At 31.3% G+C, this 24,065-nt stretch overlaps 1 protein-coding gene across 4 annotated transcripts in view; it reads right to left on the reverse strand.

Moving 5' to 3' along the window:
* Positions 1–24,065, reverse strand: part of LOC126739627 (mitogen-activated protein kinase kinase kinase 11) — a 50,916-nt gene that overhangs the window by 12,995 nt on the left and 13,856 nt on the right. For 3 of the 4 annotated variants that reach the window (XM_050445382.1, XM_050445381.1, XM_050445383.1), the window contains exons 6-13: positions 20,339–20,504; positions 11,442–11,552; positions 11,103–11,321; positions 9,789–9,964; positions 6,603–6,623; positions 6,162–6,336; positions 5,125–5,316; positions 597–785 (exon numbers count right to left, since the gene is read on the reverse strand). In XM_050445382.1, coding sequence (XP_050301339.1) covers positions 597–785; positions 5,125–5,316; positions 6,162–6,336; positions 6,603–6,623; positions 9,789–9,964; positions 11,103–11,321; positions 11,442–11,552; positions 20,339–20,504 — 1,249 coding nt within the window. The remainder of the gene's footprint in view (positions 1–596; positions 786–5,124; positions 5,317–6,161; positions 6,337–6,602; positions 6,624–9,788; positions 9,965–11,102; positions 11,322–11,441; positions 11,553–20,338; positions 20,505–24,065) is intronic. The other variant, XM_050445384.1, reaches the window with a different exon arrangement.

Here is a 24,065-nt window from a genome sequence, read left to right on the forward strand (position 1 = left end):
TCCATAGAGGGCGCCACCAGCAACATTTTGAATTTATTTAAAAAAATTGAAATTCTTGGACGTTTTACGTTATTTCTGTACCTAGGAATCTATAGAACCTTAACAAATGAAATTAAAAGGGCAGGATGGCAAATTATATGTAGTTTAAAAATTGAACTTTTCTGTTAAACGTATTTTTAAAATAATGCTTGAAAACTACTGTGAAGCCGTAGATACAAAATTAATTTGGCAAGATGATATAGAAGTCTTATTGAATAGCCGCCTCTAAGGCTCATCGGCAGTCCTAACACTCCAATCGCTATCTCCCAACTCGTCCCTGCCCCTAGCAATGACAAAGCTATTCGAACTAAATACGGTATCGTAATGGGATGATTCCGTAATATTCCCGATTGATCTACTGAGCCTGTTATATTGATACAATTCCCCGTTATGTCTTAGGACCGGATCCACGTTGGCAGTGCTCGCGGTAATACTATTATTCCGGCTGTTCTGATTATTCGTTCGTTTCGACCAATCGAACGTCTGCGACAATTTTTGAAAAAGCTGCAAGCCACGTTTATAGGTGGATTTGGCGCTCAGGGTGGGCGAAACGTTACCTATATCGGGGGGTACGAGGGTGGCACCCCCTCCCTGTTGTTGACCCGGCGATCTCGCCTTGTCCAGGTTCGGGGCCGATTTCGAGAAGTGCGAGTGGTTTTTGGCGGTCGGCGCGATTATTTGCCCGCGCTCCTTTTGGTGCACCGTGCTCGGGCCCCACGTTTTGCCTTTTACGCCGTCCGCGGGGACTGAAAGAGAGTTTTTCGATTTGGGTGTTTCCTTTTAAACGACCGTAAAGAAAAAAATTTGTCATTTTTGGCATGGATTATTTGTTTTTCTGATTGCATTTCATTTTTTTGCGTTTTAAATGCGTTTGATATTTAAGTTTTGCTTTTTCAAAGAGTAGTATTCCTCTTACACAAATTTCCAAGGATAAATATTTGCCATACTACAGGGTGTCCCAACTCTATTTACACACGATTTTTTTTTCGCCCCTGTGTATGATATGAAAAAAATTTTAAAATAAAAAGTGTTTGTTTGGAAATACTAATTTTGTTGACAGTATTGGTAAATGTCAAGAGTGTCTCAAAAACAAAGTTTTCGTTGTCAAATAAGTTTTTTTTTAATGGAACGCTCTGTATATTTTACCAAATTTTTACTCTTTATTTAATTCTACATAAAAAAAGTATAATACGCCAAATATTGATGGTTTTCGAGATAAGTTAGTAAATAAGTATCCCAAGCAGCACACAACGTCTACTACGAAACAAACTTAATTATATAACAGATATATATAACATATAATAGATATAAAATAATTTTATTAAGGTTTTGTAGTAAGTTATAGAAGGTGAACGAAGACTTTATTATAAAACAAATTACTTTTAGTGACATATACAGTATCGGACAAAAATTAAGCGATGCTATAATATTCCTAAAAAACTTTGTGACTGTACCTCGTATAATTAGGAACAATATTGTAGTATCAGTACATAACTTTGTTAATCGTATTTAAACATTATTTGCCTCTTGTGATGAATAGCAAGAGATTAGTAAATTGTTGTATGTTTTTATGCATTTTTTCATGGACAAAAATAAAGCGACTTGATCGATATTGTTCATACCATTAGTAGATAAACATCGGTTTTGGTCGGTATCAAATCTATATTTTGTTTAAAAATGCCTCGGGGTAAAAGTTTTTCTATTGATCTTAAAGAAAGAATTATTGCATCGTATAAGATGGGAACACCACAATACGTAATAAAACAAGAACTAAGGGTTTCAAAATCTGTTGTGTCGAGGACCATTCGAACTATCGAATTAGAGGAAAAGTAGTTAACCGAAAACAAACGGGTGGACCGAGAAAAACTTCAAAGAAACTCTAATTTTTCCTCTCGAACGATACAGCGCAGACTAGTTGAAGCAGGCTTAAAAGCATGCAAACCTGCCAAAAAACCGCTTCTTAGTAAGAAGAATATTAAAGCACGTCTTCTGTTTGCAGAACAACATGCTCACTGGACACCAGAGCAATGGAAAGAAAAAAGGGGACCAATTTACCAAATTGAGGGCATTATGGATAGGTTTAAGTATAAATATACCCTTGAAAATGTCATGCTACCTTATGCGGAATGGAATATGCCACTACGTTTTGTTTTCCAACACGACAATGATCCAAAACATACAGCAAAATGTATAAAAGAATGGTTTAATGAAAATAAAATAGCCATTCTTAAATGGCCAGCTCAATCGCCCGATCTTAACCCGATCGAAAACCTGTGGGAAATTGTGGATAGGCAACTTAGAAGTAAAACCTATAAAGACAAAGAGTAAATTTTTGAAGAAATTAAAAATATATGGAAAAATATTGGTCAAGATATAATTGATAATTTAATTTCTTCCATGCCTCAAAGGTGCCGGTTATGAAAGTTTTATAAAACAAATATGTGTTTTTGTCCATAAAATTGTTGTTTAAGAAGATTATATAACTTTTTGAAGACTACGCTTTAAATTAATTTATGATATCTGTTAGAATAGAATTTCTTTTATTTTTTCTTGCCAATACTTATTTATAAAGTATTTTTTTTTAAACAGAAAAATATTAAAAATCGGAAAATTTTAAAAGGAAAGAAGAATAACTAAGAAAGAATAAATTTTAAAAACCGTCATTGAAAATTCATTCGAATTCAAATATTAGTGAGGTAATTAGATCGCCGTCTTCATCAGAGGACACTTATTAACCTGGAACATTAAAAATTGGTCAGAATGCTGACACATCAGATATCCATGATGATGAAGTGGAAGCTATAAATAGTACTAATAAGGTTAACGAACTTACTGATATTTCTAAAAACATAGAGACCAGTAGTGAGCTAAGGTTGAGAGCAATAAACTAGAATATAAGATTTTTAATAGAAGAATTCCAAATATTATTCCTTCAGATCTCTTAGAATAACAAAATAATCCTCAAATTCAAACCCTTTCCTCATCACTTTTATTGCAGATAAAATAATTATGTTACATTAGTGTTTCTTATAAAATAACACCATATTACACCATGTTGACTTTTACGAATTAAATTATTAAAGAATGCATATGCAATTTTAAGAAAAACATACTTGAATTGCAATTTACTTTGTGATAGTTCTAATTTATTTACGTACATAATATAAATATAAGCCAAAATTAAGCGAAACAATTGCAATTTTTTTAAATTTTGATTTTAGGAAATTTTTACTTCTCCAAAATCTTTCTTATTCCAAAGGGGCATCAAAAATAAGATGCGAATATACACCTATAATATCAGTAAAATTCGTTAAAAAAAAAAGAAAAAATTTCCCTGGAGAAATAATGTTTTCCTAAGCCGCTATGATAGGCGTGGTGTTGTTTTCAATTTCGCCATTTATCTATTCTTTTTACAAAAGGTATAGAGCTTATAAACTTTGTTAATTTTATTAATGTCTACGAGTGTGATAAAATAATCTCAGTCGTATACAAATTGTATTGATTGAAATATTTACATATATTTTATAATTGTATTTATATAGTCTAATAAAACAATAATATAACATTAAAATCATTTTGTTTTTTACTTAAAAATTCAATATCAAAATCAGATTGAAATCGTGCCACGGTGACTCTAAAAAAATTTGGAAAACTGTTCAAGATATTACGAAGATGGAAAATGAAAAGGAAATTGACAAAATTAAAATTAACAATGTCGAAATTAAAGATATAGGGGCTATTTGCCATCATTTTTTCAACTTTTTTGCAGAAATTGGTCCAGGCCTTGCAAGCGAGATTGGTAAATGCGGCGTTCCCTTATCAAATCAGCAAATCAAAATTTGCTAATTACCGTGTAATTATAATTAAAATTCAATCTTTAAAAAATAAAGTCACCGAGGGAGACAGATGGCTTAAAGCCAGAAACTTTAGCGGAGGAAACAGCACCCCCCATAGTTCACATTTAACAAATTGATTTTATCATTTAACTTAACAAATGCTTTTAAGAACTGTTCCATCCATTTTTAAACGATAAATTGTCAAGCCAATTCATAAAAATGGTAGTTTAACCAAAAGTAACAATAAAAATAATGTCTGATAAAAATGTTTACTATCCCACTGACTAACTTTTTAAAGAGTGGAAACCTTTTAATGTTAGGCAACTCTTTTGTTTTGCAGTTCTTAAAAAGACATTTTTCAAAATAAAGCTATAAACATCAGAGAAACGCGAAATAACGTGGCACAAATTCTCGTTCCCACGTATTACCTGGTACCGAAAATGTACAATATTTTACAAATGGACATAAAAAATATATACAGCGAACACTTGTTTAAGAAAAAACTCAAATTGTGGATACAGAAAGTAAGTTTAAGTCGTTTATTAAATGTTTAGTCACTAACAAAACCTGCTAGCAAAACAAGAATTTATTGTAAATAATTGTGCATTTGAATCACACAAATCTTAGACTTAAGCTGATTCCTATATTTATCCTTTTTTGAAAAAATGTTTTTTTAACTTTCAAATTTTCAACTGAAACAAAAAATGCAATGTGCTTTTTTATAAAAGTGGCAATAAATCTCCATATTTATTAGATCAAGGTGTTTTTATTGGAGTTTTATTTATATTTATATGAAGGTTATTATGACGATGCTCCAGCCAGAGCGAAACACGTGTAATATGTTGTAAGACTTTGACTATGTGTTTTCTATGCTTTTGTCAATTTTGTATGTTGGTCTCTTTGTGAAAAATGGAGGAGATTTTGATATGTCTTTCTTCAGTCTTTACGGAAACTGTCCTTCGTTAAAAAACAATTCATTTGCATCAAAATCGTTTTTGTTTCATAATGGAAATAGCAACCAAACAATTAAAAGTGTTCAAAAAAGAAAATCAAACACAAAACCAAGGCGGTGAAAAAACTCATATGGCCAAACGACTAATAAACAAAAAAAAATCTGTAAAAATCGTAACGCACACTATAAACATGCAAGATACGCTTGTCAAAATAAAAATCCATGCCAAAGTGACTAAAGTAGTGGAAATTATCATTTAAAAATGTAAAAAAAAATAAAATAATTGCAAATACTTACGTGCGATAGCTCTCAACCTTGGTATAATAGCAGGCGATCCCGGAGGGCTTGTGGGGTTTATGTACCCCGGATAAGGAGGAGGTTTAGGGTCCACAGTATGTTGTACCGTAAGAGTATGTCTGAAGTCCAGTGGGGAACTAATTATTGATCCCGGCTCCTTTTTTAGTTTCAAGCGGGAACGCTTGAATTTGCCTAAGAGGTACAAATATCTAATGAATTTAAACACCAATAAAATTAAATATACTGGGTATTAAGGGTGTCGAGGTACCGTATCTCAGCAATAATAATCCAGAAGCTTTGGGAAAAATAATCGGTTGATGCGATTTGAAAAAAAAAAACATTAATTTCCGTAAAAAAAATATTATAATGGTAATAAAATCGCACTGAAAACAACAACTTAGGAGAGCGCACGAAATGCATGCGTACACGTCATCATATGTCGCCTTTAAGCACCTCTCGTAATGATCGATTCTCCAACCTGTATACCCATATAGAAAATATAGAAAAGGTGCAAAAATCGAATTCTTATTTATATATCCTTATCTCAATATGAAAATTACAAGAAAGCGGGAATTAAATGATGTTTTTTGGGTATAATTAGACACATTACGAGGAATGTTGAAAATTTCCAACATTCGGAAGGTTTCTTAAAGCAATAAGATATTTAGCTCTTCTAATGTCAAAATAATTATATCAATTGTGTACAAGGTTGTTTACTAGTTTTAAAAAATGACTTCAAAAAAGTTTTTGAAATAGCGCTCGTAATATGAAATTAAATATGACAGAGGAATTATTTCCTGTTAACCATCAGATCTTCTTTTCTTAAGCGACATTAAGTTAATCAAATTCAGAAATATCAATAGACTTTCCTCTTCTATGCGGATGTAAAGTATGTAAAATTATCGACGTAATAATTTATTTGGCGAGATTTTTCCTCAGGGTATTTATTACTTGGATGTGGTACCTCCTCACTTAATAAAGCATTCTGTACATGATAAAAAAGAAACAATTTTTCTCTTATTGCCAGAATACCGTACCTTTCCTTTTTTTAGGCGTAGGGGTAGGCTGCTGGGTCATCATCAAATGCAATTCCCTTTCTAAAATACTGATTTCTCTAGCCTGAAGTTCCCTCTCTTTTAACAGCAGTTGTTCCTCGTGCATCCTTTGCTGCATCGCATTCCGATTAAGGTCTTCCTCTCTACTTCGCAACTCCTAGAGTTTTTAAATAACAATATTTATTACTCTGAAAATATAATAAAAAAACACAATAACACACGCAAAAATGCATACAAAAGAAGATCCATTTTCTTATTATTATTAGAGATAAAGAGCATTTAATTTTTTTGTGCTATTATCTTCCACAAAATTATTGAACAAAACACTGTAAATGGACAATTTCGGATTCGACAGGTGCATCTCAAAATAATCATGCAAAATACTGTTTAGTCTACAAAAACAAAACCCACAAATAACTGTACCTCTTCGTATGACTTGCACGCCTTGAGAAAGAAAAAAATTAGATTAATTGAGAGTAAGTACATACAAAATATTACTTAATTTAAATTGATTTGCCTAATAAATATAATTACACCATTTGTGAAGAATAATCTTTCTTTATTTTAATGTTCTTTTAAAGGTTGGATGCAGTAGTTTTTATTTTTTATTGTGAATTGTAAGTGGTGGTTGTGGGTAAATTGGTTAATTTCTGAAAAAAATTATTTGTTTCTACAATAGATAGAAATAAATGTTTTTTTTTAATTTGGTAAAATTTGTGTATGCAACATGTATATTATGTTATAGAGTTTTATGAAGGGAGGGGAGAAGGGCAAACTATCAACAACACTTACCGAAGTCGTAGTTCACTTGCGTTAAATTAAAATAGCACAATTAAATATTATATTATATATATAGCATAATTAAAATATTACAGGGATAAAAAGGTGGATATCACAAATTAAGGCCGGCTTCGACAGAAGGCAATACAATTAAAATATAATAAAATACATATTATAATTTGAACAAATCAGCGAACTAGAAAATTAAGTAGTAGCTGTAAAAACAACAGAAGAAATTATGTATTTATTTTCGCCTATATCTTTAACAATTGTTTATTAATAACAGATTTTATGTCAAAATATAAACCAACACTATTAAGTAAATGAACACTATTAAAAAACGTGGACAAATGTATAGAAAGATACAAAAATGCAAGTGCAAAATCAATCAATATTTAGTCGAAAAACCCTTTACCTTAATCACTTCCCCATATTTTCTTGGCATTGAATCTACAAGATTCAATGGCAATCTGACACAGTTCAACTGGAATATTTTTCCACTCATCTTGTAAAACTGTATCCTATAAATTATTTTCATTATGTATTATTCTTTCCCTAGCACCTTCACTTAAACCCAATTTTTTGCTATAATGCACTGCTTTACACCTTATCTTTTTAAATCAACAATTCTTTGGCAAATACTTGCTCATTTTTAATACAGTGTTGGATGCAATAGTAGCAGAAAAATACTGTAACAATTATTCTAAATCTTAAATATGCACATCAGACATTATCTTTCCATACATTCAGTCAGTCACAATGAAACTCGTACACCCCTTACATTTTATTTATTTGTTTACAAAAATATATTTTTTACTTACATAAAAAAAAATAATATATACATTTTATATGATGGCCTTTGAAAGACAAAATAAAAGTAAAAATATATTTTTCACAAAAAGAAGTTTTAAGAAAAATGAGAAAATTAAATTTTCATTCGATTTTCAACTCAAAATGAAACTCGTACACCATTAAAAATATACAGGAAAAAAACATAAAAAAGAGATTAATATTTTGTTGGTAGTGCTTTATTTTTTATAACATCTGCCAAACGATTGGGCATTGTTCGCACCAATTTTTCACAATATTCGGGTGATATTTTAGACCATTCTTCTTGAATCACTACTTTTAATTGCTCTTTGTTTGAAATTTCATGGTTTCTTATAGCAACTTTCAAATGTGACCATAAGTTTTCAACGACATTAATATCTGGACTTTGCGGTGGAGTTTCAAGTACTTTTGGATAGTTATGGAGCAACCAATTCTTTACTTTCTGTGCCTTATGCTTTGGATCATTGTCCTGGTAGAATTTAAATTTTTTCAATTCGGAATTTTCGGGCGCTTGCCTTTAAATTCTGCTTAAGTATGTCCAAATACATGTTCTGATTCATTATACCCCTATAAAATGTAGATTTCCAGGACCTGCAGCTGACATACACCCCTAGACCATGACAGAACCACCTCCGTGCTTTACTGTGGCTTGTAGATTTTGTTCTTTGAGAGATTCATTGGGCTTTCTCCACACCCGTTGTTGTCCATCTGATCCGAAAATACAAAATTTACTCTTATCTGTAAAAATTACGTCCTTCCAAAATAAAAAATCTTTGTCTCTGTGTTCTTCAGCAAAGCTTAACCTCTTGATTTTATTTACCTTACTGATCCAAGGTTTTCTTCGAGCCCTTTACTATGAATATTATTTTTTTCTAGAAAATTTCTGATTGTTTCGGGATTAACTGTTTTTCGTAAATATTTCTCAATTTCTTTTGCCAACTTCGGTGCAGATATTTTAAGGGTTTTCCGCAACTTTCCTGAGGATCCAACGTTCGTCGTACGAATTAAACATTTTTCGAGGGCTTTTCCTTACTTTATTTGATATTCTATTTTCACTTTTATAACGATCCACAACTCCTTGCACGGTAGAGTGCGGCCTACAAACCATTTTCGAAATTTGTCGCAATGATTTTCCATCTTTCCAATGTTGTATAATTAATTTGCGTTCTACAACGCTTGTTTGTCCACGCTGACGCCCCATATGGTAAAAGAAGGACAAAAAATTAATTAAACTCAATTAAAAATTACACAGGAGTGTTAAAAGTAACAGACGCTCCTAATACCAAGTGCTAAGTATAAATAATATTAATGTTATTGTAAAGTAAATATGATGTACGGGTTTCATTTTGACCATAACATTTTCTTATCTCTTATACTTTTTTATGCTCAGCATGCATTCTTTGCATATTTTTGCTCAACAACTTTAACATTTTATGCTGATTGCAGATATATCTAGTTGGAAATATTTTGCACGTTATTTGTACAGAATGTAAAAGAAACCTTAGGTGTACGAGTTTCATTTTGACTGACTGTATATCTAAGCCGTAAACAAAAAAGTCAGATAGAATGATAGAAAGGAATGTCCAGCCCAACACAAAAGCATGCGATAAAACTGAAGACGTAAGTATATAAAATAAAATATATTTTTGTTAAATACAAGATATACTGAAAAAGTGATTGAATTACAAATATTTGCATACTTTTGTCCATCACTGTATATAAATAACTGATTATTATAGATATAGTTTAAGATGTTTTGATTAGAGTGTCGTTGCTTAATTGCGATATTCAAGTAGATAATTTACATATTAAATTTAAGTAAGCAAAGCTTAGGTTTTCAATCTGTTTTTTTCTAGGGAGATCAAATGCAAACATTCCATCTCCAACATTATTTTACTAACCAGTATCCAACATTTGAACGAACATTGAAATAAACTGCTTCATTGAAATGAAGAAAAGATTTTTTTATACTCATAACGCCAAAAACACCAAAATTACCTTTTCTTTTCTACGAAGTTCCAACAGTACCCCCTCTATCTCTATCCTCCAATCCTCTTGCATAATATGAAAAGATTCGTGAGGAGTCTGAGTAAACGAGGAGTGAACAATCTTGTCGAGATCTTTTAGTATCTGTTCGAATGATGGCCGATCATGGGGGTCCGATTGCCAACATTCTATAATAAATGGAAAGTTTACAATTTATTGAATTTGTTACTGTTTTTTAAATGTATTCTAAAAAGGGAAGCAAAATTATTGATCTATTAATAAAGAGTTATTATAAATAGAGAAAATATTAAAGACGAAAAATGTGTATCCCGATCCTTGTGGCTTTTTGAAGTCCTGCCAAAAAAATGTTTGAAAAAATAAACAAAAATTAATAAATCATCTATAATTTACGGGACAAGCAAAAATTTTTACAACCAATAGGGAAAAAGTTAGAAGGCACCAAAATTACAGAAATAATTCTTCTTATAATTTTTGAGTTGCTCAACTGCGGTGAATTTGATTTAATTTTTTTTTCGGTATTTCAATTCCTAATTTCTACACGTAAAACTCTCCAAAATTCATGAGCTATTACTTCGGAATCTAATAAACAATTTATATGTTTATAATTTTAATTTAGTGTCTTTATTCATACTCAGGAATTACAGGTTAAATATTTCTCGTTTAGTTTAACATATCTCAGATACAGTTTTTGGTATGATGCAATTTACAATAAACTTTCGAACAATATTATAAATTTGTTATCCAGTAAAAGTGGTGAAGAAAATTTCTTTGTGGGCCTAAAATTTTCTTTTGATGATTCTGTGTGATTAAGTATCTAAGAAGGAAATTATTCAGGCAGCTTTTTAAGAAGTAGAAAAATAAATATAAAAAAAGTAACAATAAACTTTGGATTTTCAATAAAATCAATATGACTTTCGCAATTCATGCGAAATAACGCCCAGCTGTTCTAGTAATCACTGATATACTACAAAATAGCAGTTCTACAAGCGTGGAACCATTTCACTAGAAAATTAAATATCGCAAAAGAAGAAATTTCTTACCCCTTCACGCATAAAAACCCATCGTCAAAACAGTTTTTTATTTACAAAAACGAAATCAAGAGTACCACTTGTCTTCTGATTAAATTTCATCATGCAAACTAAATCCGCTTGCGGTTTTAACTAATTACGAATTCGGATCTCGTCAGGTTCATTGTTCTTTAGATCTTAAGCGTCTGTTCGCGTTATGAATAACAAATATTTTAAAATTTAATATCTATGACAAGATGTTCTAAATAAAAAGAGGCAAAAATTAAATAAGACTTACTCTCCATAAGTTCTCTCCAAGGCTGTGGACAGGTGGTAGGTATAGGGAGCGTCAATTTATTACAAGCTACCCCATAAGCAACTGCTAAGGTATCTATGCCTTTATATGGTACCTCGCCGGTCAATAACTCCCATAAAAGAACACCGTAGCTCCAGATATCGCTCGCTTTTGAAAACGTCGAGTCTCTTATCACCTCCGGCGCCATCCATGCATATGTACCTAGCAAATTTGTTTATATCAATTAATAACCACGTAAATCTTAAAATCAGTTGGAATGCAATAAATTAATGTTATTTTAACCAAATATAGAATGTCGTCTATGTGTGTGGGATGGCCTACCTGCCTGAGACATTCTTGTGGTTTGATAAACTTCCCGGGCCAGACCGAAGTCTGTTATTTTTAGGGTCTTGTAGTTAAAGTCGTCGTTTTCGATCGTTTCACTTAATAGCACTAAAAATAAAAATAGATACATTTACATAGTTTTAAAGAAGTAGACAAAGTTAATAAAAAAAAAGGTCCTAAATACTGAATTTACAATATTGTAGCAGAGTTGCTAGGTTGATACAAAGATAATAATGAACAGAATATTACAACCTACACCTAGATAACCTAATATCTGTATGTGCAAAGGTCGCAACACATATACTGATAAGTCCGAAATACCATTAAAAAGGCTAATAAACAATTAGTCGCAATCTAACAAATTGGAAAATTATGATTATATATAATATAGTAAAAACCAAAAAGAAAAACAAAATATATTGCCAAAAAAGTATCCCAATCAACAATAAAAATCATTTACCTTATTAGATAGTTATATCAAACCAAGGCCAGTTATTTAAAATTAAAATAAACTTTTAAATGTATTAATTTTTTCAAAAACAAAAGATTTGCATTGCTTCTTAAAAATATGGATTTTATTTATATTTCTAGTTTCCAAGGACAGCAGATTATATATTTTAGGCGCAAAGTAATTAAAGTATCTCAAATTAGCATTAGTGTTACTCTTAGGCACTTCAATATGGTCATTAGCTCTATTTCTAGTTACGTAACTATGCTTAAGACAAAATAAAATAATTAAAATAATATTATAGAAATGTTCTCGGGGTTGACCGCTGATTTTAAAGTTCGAAGTTGTAAAAAAGACTGGAAATATTCTAATGAAACCAAAAGCATAATATTCAGAAAAATATTTTATACAAATGGTGTTAGAAGTACGGATATTCTTGTCAAAACGATCTGAACCGATTCAATATTGAATCTTGAAGTGATCAGATCTAGAAGATTTTTTGTTCAAGCAACCACCTCAAAAGAATTTAGCACTTTATTCTCAGATTGCTTTAAATCTGTTTTTGTGAAGCCAACCAAATATTCAATTAGTATTTGTTACAATAAGAACATTATAAACAATTTAAGTTTCCTTCAATTTGAACTGGAAGATGTACTCTCTGTAAACTCGTAGTAAGGGTGCGAGCTTTGATGGAGCAATGCCATCCGTATTTGTTAAAAATTGTGTTAATAAACTTTCGAATCCTTTATGTTTATTCATACAGTGTGTCCAAAAAGTCTAGAAAAATACCTTTTACAAGTAAACGAAGTACCTGGTTGAAAAACGCTCGGACACGTCTATTTTTAATTTTTTTTTTTTAATGTTTTCAGATTTCTGAAAAATATAAAAGAACATTTGTTATTCAAAAAAGAATTGTACAAACAATGTGTCGGATCCACTTTTCGAGAGTATTGTGCTCCTTTGTTTAAAAAATTAGGAATTATGACCATATACTCTCTTTACTTGTACAAAGTATGCTGTTTTGCCTCCAAACATGAACATCTCTTTCAAAAAAATTGTGATGTAAATAGATTAACAGTAATAAGACAAGACATAGATTCGATTTTGCAGTGCCTAGACATAAGACAACCATGTATGAAATGAGTTCCTAGTATGTGTCAAAATATAGAATACATTACCCGATAAAATTAAGAAGAATTAAAGAAGACGGGGCAGTTCATGCCAGTATCAAGGAGGTTTTTTGTTTGCACTTTTTTATTTTTATTCAGTGGGTGAATACATAACACATTCAGATAAGCTTAATCTGTTTGGTTTTAACTGTCCGTATTGCTAGCAGGTTTTTTGATATATACCTAGTTTGATAAGTCTTTGTCTGTTGGTGTAGTTAGTGTTAAATGGTGTGTCTTTTACTTTTTATTTTTCTTTAACTTAGCTCTAACTATTTTAATTGTTAACTTTTTAATTTAATCTTAATTCTAGTACTATTCTTAAATCGACGACCTTATATTACTTGATGTAATCAAAAGAGCAATAAATGAATTTGAATTATACAGGGTGCATCAAGACGACTGGGCAGCTGCCAACTTGACTATTTTAAATAAAACACCCCATTTATTAATGCATTTTTGGATTCTATGATAAATTCTAAACCCATTTCATGTATAACACCCTATACCAACTTTGAATTGTTTTCGAAATATCAACAATTGCAAATCAACATTTTTACCAGGCTTTAAAATCTAAATTATTTAACTCTCGGTACTTTTTTATGTCATAGGTGGCAGGTGGGACACTGTAACTTTGATTAATAGATTTGACGTCTTCACTAATATTGTAATCGCTGATACTGAAACGTAATCTTTAAAACTGTCCGAAGTGGCTCAATTAAATGGAAGAGAAACAATTACATTAATAAGGTTAAGTGGTTATGGAGATCGTGTTAGACCTTATTTCTTGATATTTTTTGCTTGAAAGAACAATTAAATCCTAATGAAAAAAAGACTAGAAAGTCTAATTCGCCTTTCTTTAGGATATACTGCATTTTTGTTATTTTATTTGGCACGTTAGTATAATGATATAGACCCTTTTTTCATTTTATTATAAGCTTCTATGATCCTTGGTCTAAGATACATTTTCATAAAAAAATTTAAACTTTTTTTCATCTCTACTACATTTTACTATTCTGTAAAAAATCTTAAAACTGCTTTTACGTTACTCTAAGTTCACTGAATCATCTTAAACCCAAATTAAGTAAATGAACCTTAACAGACCAGGTAATTTATTTGTTTCTATAAGCCAGGTGTTCGTTGACAAATTTGACGTATATTCTGACGTATATATCTGACGATATATTTGCTAATCCAAATCCTTAGTCAAAATGTCGATAAAGCTCACACCCTCGTTCAGATCATGTATAGGACCTGCCCGGTTCAGAAGCTTCTCGGAAACAGTATCGGAATGGAACAAGATCTCGAAGAACTGCTTTTTCACTTTGAAATTTTACCGCAAACATCCTTCCTGCCTGCCCATCGCAACTCTGATGTTTTCGGACGTTTGTTGGGGATCGTTTTCTTTGATATCCGCTCTTTATATGAAGGACATAGTTCTAACGCGGCATTGGATTAAGTGCAAAAAACCGGGAGAGTTAATCGAGCTCCTGGTGGAGCCAAAAAACAGAAAATTTTTGACGTTTTATCAAGTGTTTGAACCGAATCCCACGTTGTATAATGCGTACATACTGATGGAGAAAGCAGAAGAAAACTGTTGAATTCTGAAGTTGTTTTAGTGTTGTAATTAATAACATATAAAATCAATTATTTCCTTTATATAGTGCATAAAATCCAATAAAACATAAGAAATTAAGAGGTGTTTTTTTATTAGCTAACAAATCACTTTAGCTACTAAATGGGGTACCAATTAAGAAACTATTTACCAGCATACTTAGACGTTAAGTTTTTAAAGGTTTTAAGACTTATAAATGCATACTGCTCATTATACATGTTATCCAAATTAAGTGTCCACTATTGGTAACTTTGTTATTAGTGAGAATCATATTTTTGAGTTTTTCAGTAAAACAGAAATTGTTTAAACGGAAACCCCTGTATATTATATTTTTTTCAATTAAAACATCAAGTTTTAAACAAATAATTTTATAATGACTCTCTCCTAGGTTACAAATTAATGAAGTTATGATAACACACAAACGGAAACAATTAAATTGTATTTATTTTTAACATCAACTTATAGTAGCACAAAATAAAATAACATTTTTTTACATAAGATGCTCGAAAACCGCTTTGTTCTTCAGTACATTTTTGGGCACGTTTTTTAACTGCTCGAAATGTCTTAAGTATGGTCCCACCATCTATTTAAGTTATCTTTTCCCTAACTGTAGTATTTAAAGCGTCGACGTTATCTTGTAAATTTGGTTCTTTAAGTAACCCCACAAGAAGAGTGGGGTTAGATCTGGCGATCTGGGAGGCCACTGGATGGGGCCATATGTTCCTATCCACTGAACATTAAAAGTAGTACTTAGAAAATGATTGTTACTGATGCCTACTTATAAGATTTTATTCGCCTAAGAAATTTCCTTCATAAATTCCTTATATCTTTCACCAGTTAGGATGTCCTTATAAAAAAAGGATCAACAATTTTTGAACCAATTATACCGTACCAAACGTTAAAACTGAAACGGACTTGTGAACATACTAATAAAAGATTTTCTCTTGACCAATAATGGTGGTGTTTTCGATTAAACATTCCAGAATTTAAGAAATTTGCTTTATCTGTCCATAAAATGTAACGAAAGTTATTTATATTTTGGCAACAGAAGTTTAGATACCAATGGCAAAAAACAACTCTTCTCTCTGGATCACCCACCAAAAGCGTTTAAACTGGTTGGTTCTGATAGAGATGAATTTGTAGATTTTTTAAAATCTTTTGAACAGTACCATAACTGAAATAAGGGTCCTTGAGTATAAAATATAATATCTGGTATTGAATTCTCACGATAAGCTTCGAAATGTCCAATAACTGCAATTTTCGTGGCCTCGCTTATTATGATTTCTTCTTTTTGCCCTTCTTTTAGCCAAAACATTTTCGTTGCCTCTAAATTTTCGATAGACTCACAGAAAATATCGTGCATATGTTCTCTTGTTCTCAAAGCGGATTTTCTGCACATTAAATAACATCCTAAGATATCAAAATTTTCTTCATGAGAGATTTTCTTAAAATTAATAACTAACAGAATAAAGCTTATAAACGAGTATTTCACAAACACACTAATATTTGACATTATTTGATTTTATCATTGTTTTCCAAAGACTTCTATTTGCGAGGATGTCCAGTTTAGCAATTAGTCGTTGTTTATCTTAATGTGTTTTCATAGCCGTCTTAATATCTTAATACTGCAAATAATTAAAAATATTTATTGTTATTTTGACTTTTAGTTTGACTCTAGTGGAAAAGTTATTATAAACTTTTTTGTTTAAAATTGGTTGTTTAATTGGATGTTTTAACAGAAAAAAAAATGTACAAGAGTTTCCATTGTAAAAAATTTAATTTTACTGAAAAACTTAAAAATACGATTCTCAATGTTTTTTTCTTTTCATTTTTACTAGCGTTAAAAATGCTACTAGTTCGCTAATTTAAACAGCTTTGTATTTTCACTAATAACAAAGTGACCAATGGTGGACACTTAATTTGGATAGATCCTGTATAATTGCAGCAATAATACCATTATTATTGCATGACTAGTAAATTTTTAAATCAGCTATCTTATTATAATAATATAATATTAAAATAGATAGTTCGATTCTAGAATGATATATTAAAAAAGATTTTAGGGACACTCAATAGGGACCTTTTCCCTTTTTGAGCCAAAAACTAAAGAAAAACACAGAACTTCACAAATGCCAAATGTAAACACAAAGCCGTTTGATAAGATGACATTTTTTCTTCAAGCGGTTTTAGAAATAAGAATATTCATAATTTTTATATCATATTTACATCATAGGTCCCAGCTATACATTTTTCTTGGCTTAGTGGCAGCATTGGTTATTCCAATCCATAAGAATGATAACATAGAGATCAGCTATGTAATTAATTCATTTTATTACCCTATTTCTATTTTATCTAACCCAGTATTTTTCAATCTTTTTTTGTGTCATGCCCTTGGTCCTAGCCTTTCTAAAATTCTAATACCTTCCTTATGTACCATACATACATAATTGTTAATACTAAAAAATTGAATTGAATTGAAAAGAAACTTAATGATACGCTTTTGGAAAAAATCAAAGAAAGTTGTTGAAGTATAGTTTCGAAACACAATAATATTGAAAAACTGAAATTCAAATTCCAAATAATTTTAATATAGATTTTTCTATATTTAGTTATTATTTTAATATAGTGAGATCTTACGTTTCATGCTATATGCCTTTGAGCCAATGAAACTGTTTAAAGTTTTTATTGTTAATTTGTTTCTGATATAACTTATTATGGGTAGGTGAAATTAAATATTTTCGCTTCTGCAAATTTTGTTTTTAAACTTGAAATCATCAAACCGCTAGAAAAAAAAATAACAATATAGTACCATAAAACTTAAGCACACAGTTTTAAAAAAATTAGATCATTGCAATCAGTGAGAATGCATGTATCAGTATTTTAAAGGACTATTTTCTGATGTTAAAACAATGAATTTTTTTAAATAAATTCGCGTATTAACATAAATCGTGTAATCAAAAAAAAATGCATTTCTAACTATAATAGAATGATAAACATAAAATTCAATACTAAAAACAGATAAATTAATCAACAAATTTCTGTGTGCCTCATGGCATAAAAATAAATCATAAAGTTTTTCAGGCGTATGTGAATACAACTTTCGATGCAACAAAAAAAAACTATGTAAAAGACCAAACGAGATCATTACCGGGAAAAAACAAACATTATTATAATACTATATGGACAAAACAATTAACATACCGCGTGTATCTGCGGTTTGCGGTTTGGCGGATCTGCGAACTAAGGTCACCGGCCCTGATGGTGAAAGAGTCTCGTCGGATATCGTATTATTTATATTTTTTATTGTGTCATCGGCGCGCCAAAAAGGAAATGCCGTTTTCGTCATTAGATTCGTGTCTTTCATGTAATTAATTTATCGAATATATTATTGTCGTTTCATTATGTCTTTCAGAATAAATGTATTTCCAGAGAAATGACTTGTCAGTCTTTGGTGATATACTAATTTAATTTCTGCATGAAAATTCATTGAAAAAAGGCATAAAATGTTTACCATAGGACAAAATAAAATTATTTGCATAGAAAAATAATTTTATTTCGGGAATAATTTGACAAATTAAAGGAGGAACCCACTATTTCCAGGCGATTCAGATACTATTAAGAGAATAAATCCATGGTGGAAAAAGGTGGAAAAGTCGTATTCTCATTTATATATTATCTTAGTCTGAAAATTAGAAGAGTATGGGAATAAAGTGATGTTTTTCGGGTATAATTTGACAAATTAAGGCAGAAAAATACTATTTCCAGGCAGGTTTGGAAAATAAACGGGCTGGGGTAGCACCTTCGACTTAGGCGTCTCTAAGTAGTTTTTGACTTTTTTTGACTTTTTTTGAGTGTGACGGAGCATTGTCATGGAGGAAAATTAGCTTATCATACTCGGCTTTTTTTACAAAGAGCCCGGTGGAATTTAATCAGATATTAGTGGTAACGGTGGATATCGACAGTTTCACCAGGTTTCAACAGTTCATAGTAGACGACACACCACTGGTCCCACCAAACACGATATTGATCTTGGGAATGATGTTGATGATGGTTGACCGCGATCAACCGATGATGTAAAAACAAAAGATCGAAACCGACGAAAAGAAAAAGTATGTTATAATACGAAATTGATCATGACGCGAACTGACTATTCTGACAGATGTCGTACTCACAAAAAAAAAATGTCGTGTACATATCAGCTTAATATGCTTATTGACGCCATCTATGAGCAAACAGCGGATTTCAGGTTGTATACTATATTATTCGAACCCTCTGTATTTTTAACAACCTTAAACTAATAAGAGTATGCATCTAAAGCCCAATTTCCATTCTGTTTCCGTCCGAGAGATAAATTCCCCCGACGCCGACATATTTTCTTCGACCGCCGCCTTCCATAATGGAAACAGCGATTCCCGAAATGGTCGTTCGAAAGGGAATAGTGGAATTTATGGGCCCCCGCTGGAATGAATCGATAAATCTTTATGATACATTTTTTTAGTATCTCATGTAGAATTTCATTTAAGGAAAATATAGGTATCTAACAAATTTATGAATGCTAAAGAATACATTTGTTTTGTTACTTTTTAGTGAAAGCTTTCTTTCAAACATTATTATATTGTAATATCACATTAGTTTAAAGTGGAGGAAACTTTTGTGGAAAAAGATTATTCATGGAAGCTTTTTAATGTCATATTTGTCATTAAAATTTTCCAGACCAAAAACCCTAAAAACTATTATTTCCGTTAGTCAAACATTAAACATAACTGAATCAGTTTTTGATAGTAAACAACAAAACCTCAAAACAATAATTAGTTACTTCTAAATATTTCGTCCCCACAACTCAAAGCTGTCCGAAGTTCATGATGTTTTACTATTTATTTATGTCCAGTAGTTTCAAGATATTTTATCACATTTTGATTTTTGTGACACAGTTTATGGCCCTTGCCTAGATAATAAGGATAGAAAAAGTATACAAAAATTGCAAAAAGCGTGTATTAGATTTATTTTTGGTATATGCAAGCCTCTTGGAGTATCACATAATTTAAAGGATCTTGGTTGACTGAATATGTCATTGCTACAAGATATTTAAGAATCGATGCTCACTCTACCTGTTTAACAAGGTATTATTTGGAGCTAACTTACATCAAGTAGCTATTAGAAACAAATATCTTATAGCCATTCCTTAGCATCGTTGGGAAATTTTCAACGCTCATTTTCTTATAAAATTGCAGTCATAGTTAACATATAAATATAGCTGACCTCTCGCTATCCATTAGTGGTTTCCAAAATAAAATTAAAAAAAGGCTCATGTATTTTGATGATTTTATAATACGATACAACAGCCCTCAACTATGTTGGGAAGCTGAAACCTGCCTTTTATTCCGCACTGCCATTATCATATAATTATGAAAATGTAAATACTTAGTTAGTTATTCTCCTAGTTTTTGTACTATTTTATTCATATTTTGTAGTTTAAAGTTGATTAGTAAGGTTTATTTAGGGTTCTACTTATGTTTACTATAAGTTTAGTGCATTACTATAATTGTATTAATATTTGATTTTTTAGAATTAACTACTACCTACTTTTTTCAAGCTTCGTGAATAGAAATCGAAAACTTAACACTAACAAGGAGTGTTAGAACGAAAAATAAGCAATCTGACTTACCATTTGAACTTTTCAGGTCCCGATGTATCAGGGAAATGGGCGCCCTGCAATGCAGATAGTCCATCCCTCTCGCGATTTGGATTGCCCAGTCGACTAGCACGTCTGGTCGGATTTTCCGACCTGCCAGTACCCTGTTTAGGGAACCGCCACGACAGTACTCCAGTACCTAAAAAAGAACCCCCCGATATTCTGTTATATAGTTATTTTTTTCCACAATCTGTAGTACAATAGTAGTGAAATTCTTTTTTCATTTCATCAACGTTTGACTTTTTATAATTAATTTTCACCAAAAAATGTTAGTTTGTAGAGGTTTGTAACTACCATAAATCGATTTCGTTATTCATTGTTAATATCTGGACAAAAGTTATCAAAACTTCATTGGGAATTCCCAAGGAAGTTTTGATACAGTTTGATTCAGGAAATACGCACATTATATCGATTAAATAACAGTGGGCGCGGACTATAAATAGGTTGCTGGTAAACGACATAGGGTGCGTTCTCGATTTACTGAATATCAATCGGACGCTAGCTTCACACACACGCAAAAATATCTAGGAAAAAAAACACAAAGAGGCAACATTGGATACCAAGTTTATTTATTTATTTATTTATTTACACCACTCCACAGAATAAATTCCAATTAATGAGTGGGAAAATTACAACAATAAATTACAAAACATAGGTATCTTAAGAAAATTAAAAAGAATACAATATTATCAATAATTACAAGCAAATGGTATTAAAAGAAATATAGACAAAGTAAATTAAAAGTAAAACATCTAGGAAAAGTGTACTCTTTTAATTTCCGACAAATTGCAATTAAAGATGTCACACTGATCCAGAACAGAGTCATGTATGTTACATGCTCTGCGCAGAGGAGAAAATTTACAAATGTTGGTTCTAGGTCTTGATAGGTAAAAAGTTGATGTATTCCTTGCTGATATGCGAGGCACATGAAAATTTAGTTGCTGCAATAGATCTGGTGAATCAATAATATTATTTACCAACTTAAATAAAAATTGCAAATCAGCGGATTTTCGCCGATCCTCCAGCAAAGCAAACGAAAATCTTTCCAATAAACGCTGATGTGGGAAACCAATTTCTGGGTACACTCCGTCACTCTTGTACCAAAGATATTTGAGAAATTTTCGTTGAATATTTTCAAGTTCATGAATATGATTTGTATAATATGGTGACCAAACTTGGGATGCATATTCCAATATTGATCTGACATAAGAAAAGTACAGGATTTTTAGACTAAGAACATTATTAAAATTTTGCGAGTTCCTGATGATATATCCCAACATTCTATAACTGCGCTTGACAATATCTAAAATATGCGGTTGAAAAGAGAAAGAGCTGTCAAAGATCACCCCTAAATCTCTAAATTCAGTTGATCTAGGCAGAATAACATCATCTATGGTATAGTTGTAAGTAATGAAGTTTTTCTTTAAGCCAAATGAGACAACATTACATTTAGCCGCATTAAGGGGTAGATTATTATTTTTACACCATGTATTCAAAAGACTTAAATTATTTTGTAGCTGCTCACAATCCAAAATAGAGTCAATTCTAATATATAGTTTTATGTCATCTGCGTACAGCAGGCTATTAACATCAAGTTGGTCAGATATTGTATTAATGAATGAGTTGAAAAGAAGTGGTCCCAGAATTGAGCCCTGTGGGACTCCGGAAGTGGCAACTATCTGCACCGAACTACGACCAAAACATTCCACGTGTTGTGGTCGCTCGGTAAGATAGGACTGTGAAAGATTTGACAAAGAAGAAGAAAATCCATAATATAGGTCGAAATTATTAATGAGAATGTTGTGGTCTAGTCGGTCAAATGCTTTTGAAAAGTCTGTATAAATAACATCGACTTGAGAGTTTGCATTTATTGATTCGGTGATATATTCTGTAAGAGAAATCAAATTTGTAGTGGTAGATCTACCTTTTCATGAAAAGGTAGATCTAGACAAGTTGCTTTTTATTATAAACTTTTTAGTTAAGAATATTTTATTCTGAAAACTTTGTTAATTAGTCTCAAGGTATATATTAATAGTTAGCAAATAAAAGATGAAATGTAAAGAGTACAGAGTGGCCAACTATGAATGCGAGGTATTGGATTTTGGAATGTACTCATTGCAAAGGCTTGCGGTAAAAAGTATTATTACTAAAACGATCAAAAACCTGGAATATATTTTTAAGTTTCTGAAATGATCGCTAGGGAGCGTAACTGCGATCTTGAATCTAATAAAGTAAAGTTTTTGTAAGTTTCGATATAATAACCTAACAAAAAAAAATACTTGATCTTTAAAGTAGAGGACAATCTGAAACTTTTTAGTTCGACAGTTTTTGCTGTACCTATCTCTGAAAATAAAGTGGTGGGGAGGTATTCAGGTTTCCAGGAAAAAACACCCTGTATCTAAGAAATGGTTTAGTCGACATATAGACTTTTTTTCAATAATAAGCCTTCTAAATAAATACGCGTTTTGTGGGTATCCGGAGGCCTCTTAAGCACGATTGTGTTCTTTAAAATGAGCCATTCTTGGGCTTGCTTTAGCTGTTTTAGTAATCAAAGTTTTATTAGTTTCACATGTCGCCGTCAGAGAGCTTTTTTGAACATGCATTGGTATGATTTTTTTTCATGAAAAAGTAGCTAAATGATGCCCAAACAAACTCGCGAAAACCGCATGTCGATATCTTATTTAAATAATTATAAGCAAATTTTATACGAAAATTCTATACTTAATTTTTTTTGGCAAATATCAGCAGGCCATGGGAACAAAAAAAAAACAAATATTTAATCAAAACATAAATATACCTTAAATTGTCAATAGCTATCACTTACCTTTGCATAATTTTTGATGTAATAATGCGTTTTACCTTTCATGATGAAGCTGTGACTTTGGTCGTGCTTCATTTTGAATGTCTTTTGAGAGTTTTTCCTCCATTAGTGGCTAACTTACGAGCCAATAATGGCCAAATTTTCGGCCTACATTTCAATGGCAACAAATTGGAAGAACCCAAGAAAATATTAACTTTATACTGGGGTACATTCCAGGAAACCCTCATGTTAGCACAAGAGCATTTGAAAGATCATAGGTATGTTTAAATGACCGTCACGATATAGTGACTTATTTGAATTTATCTAATATTTATTTTAATTTTTACTAGTAATATTCATTAATTTTAGAATGCATCTGTCGTTTGGCATCAGGCCTTAAAAGAGGAAGACTTCGATCGGAGGTTGGACTATTGTCATTGGATCTTGGGTATGATTCGGGAAAATAGAGAATTTTTATTCTGAATTCTTTAGACCGATGAAGTCACCTTCAATATCTATGGTAGAGTCGATCTGCACAATATGCATGAAAAAAAATCATACTGATGTATATAATTTTTTTTTACAAAATTTACCATTTTTGTCGAACTGTTCAAAAAGCCCTCTAGCGGCGACATGTGAAACTAACAAAACTTCGAACACTAAAACAGTTAAAGCCCAAGAATGGCTCTTTTTAAAGAAGAGAATTGTGTTAAATTCAACCGAGCCATTTCTCAGATCGAGGGTGTTTTTTACGGAAACCTTTGAATATCCCCTCACCACTTTATTTGCAGAGATACAGCAAAAATTGTTAAACAAAAAGTTTCAGATTGTCCTCTACTTATCTCGAATTTTTAAAGGGGGTCTTACATCACGTTGGTACCTAGACATATTTGAGGAAGT

This window comes from Anthonomus grandis, chromosome 8 (genome assembly GCF_022605725.1).
Source record: "Anthonomus grandis grandis chromosome 8, icAntGran1.3, whole genome shotgun sequence".
In the NCBI taxonomy this organism is placed as follows: Eukaryota; Metazoa; Arthropoda; class Insecta; order Coleoptera; family Curculionidae; genus Anthonomus; species Anthonomus grandis.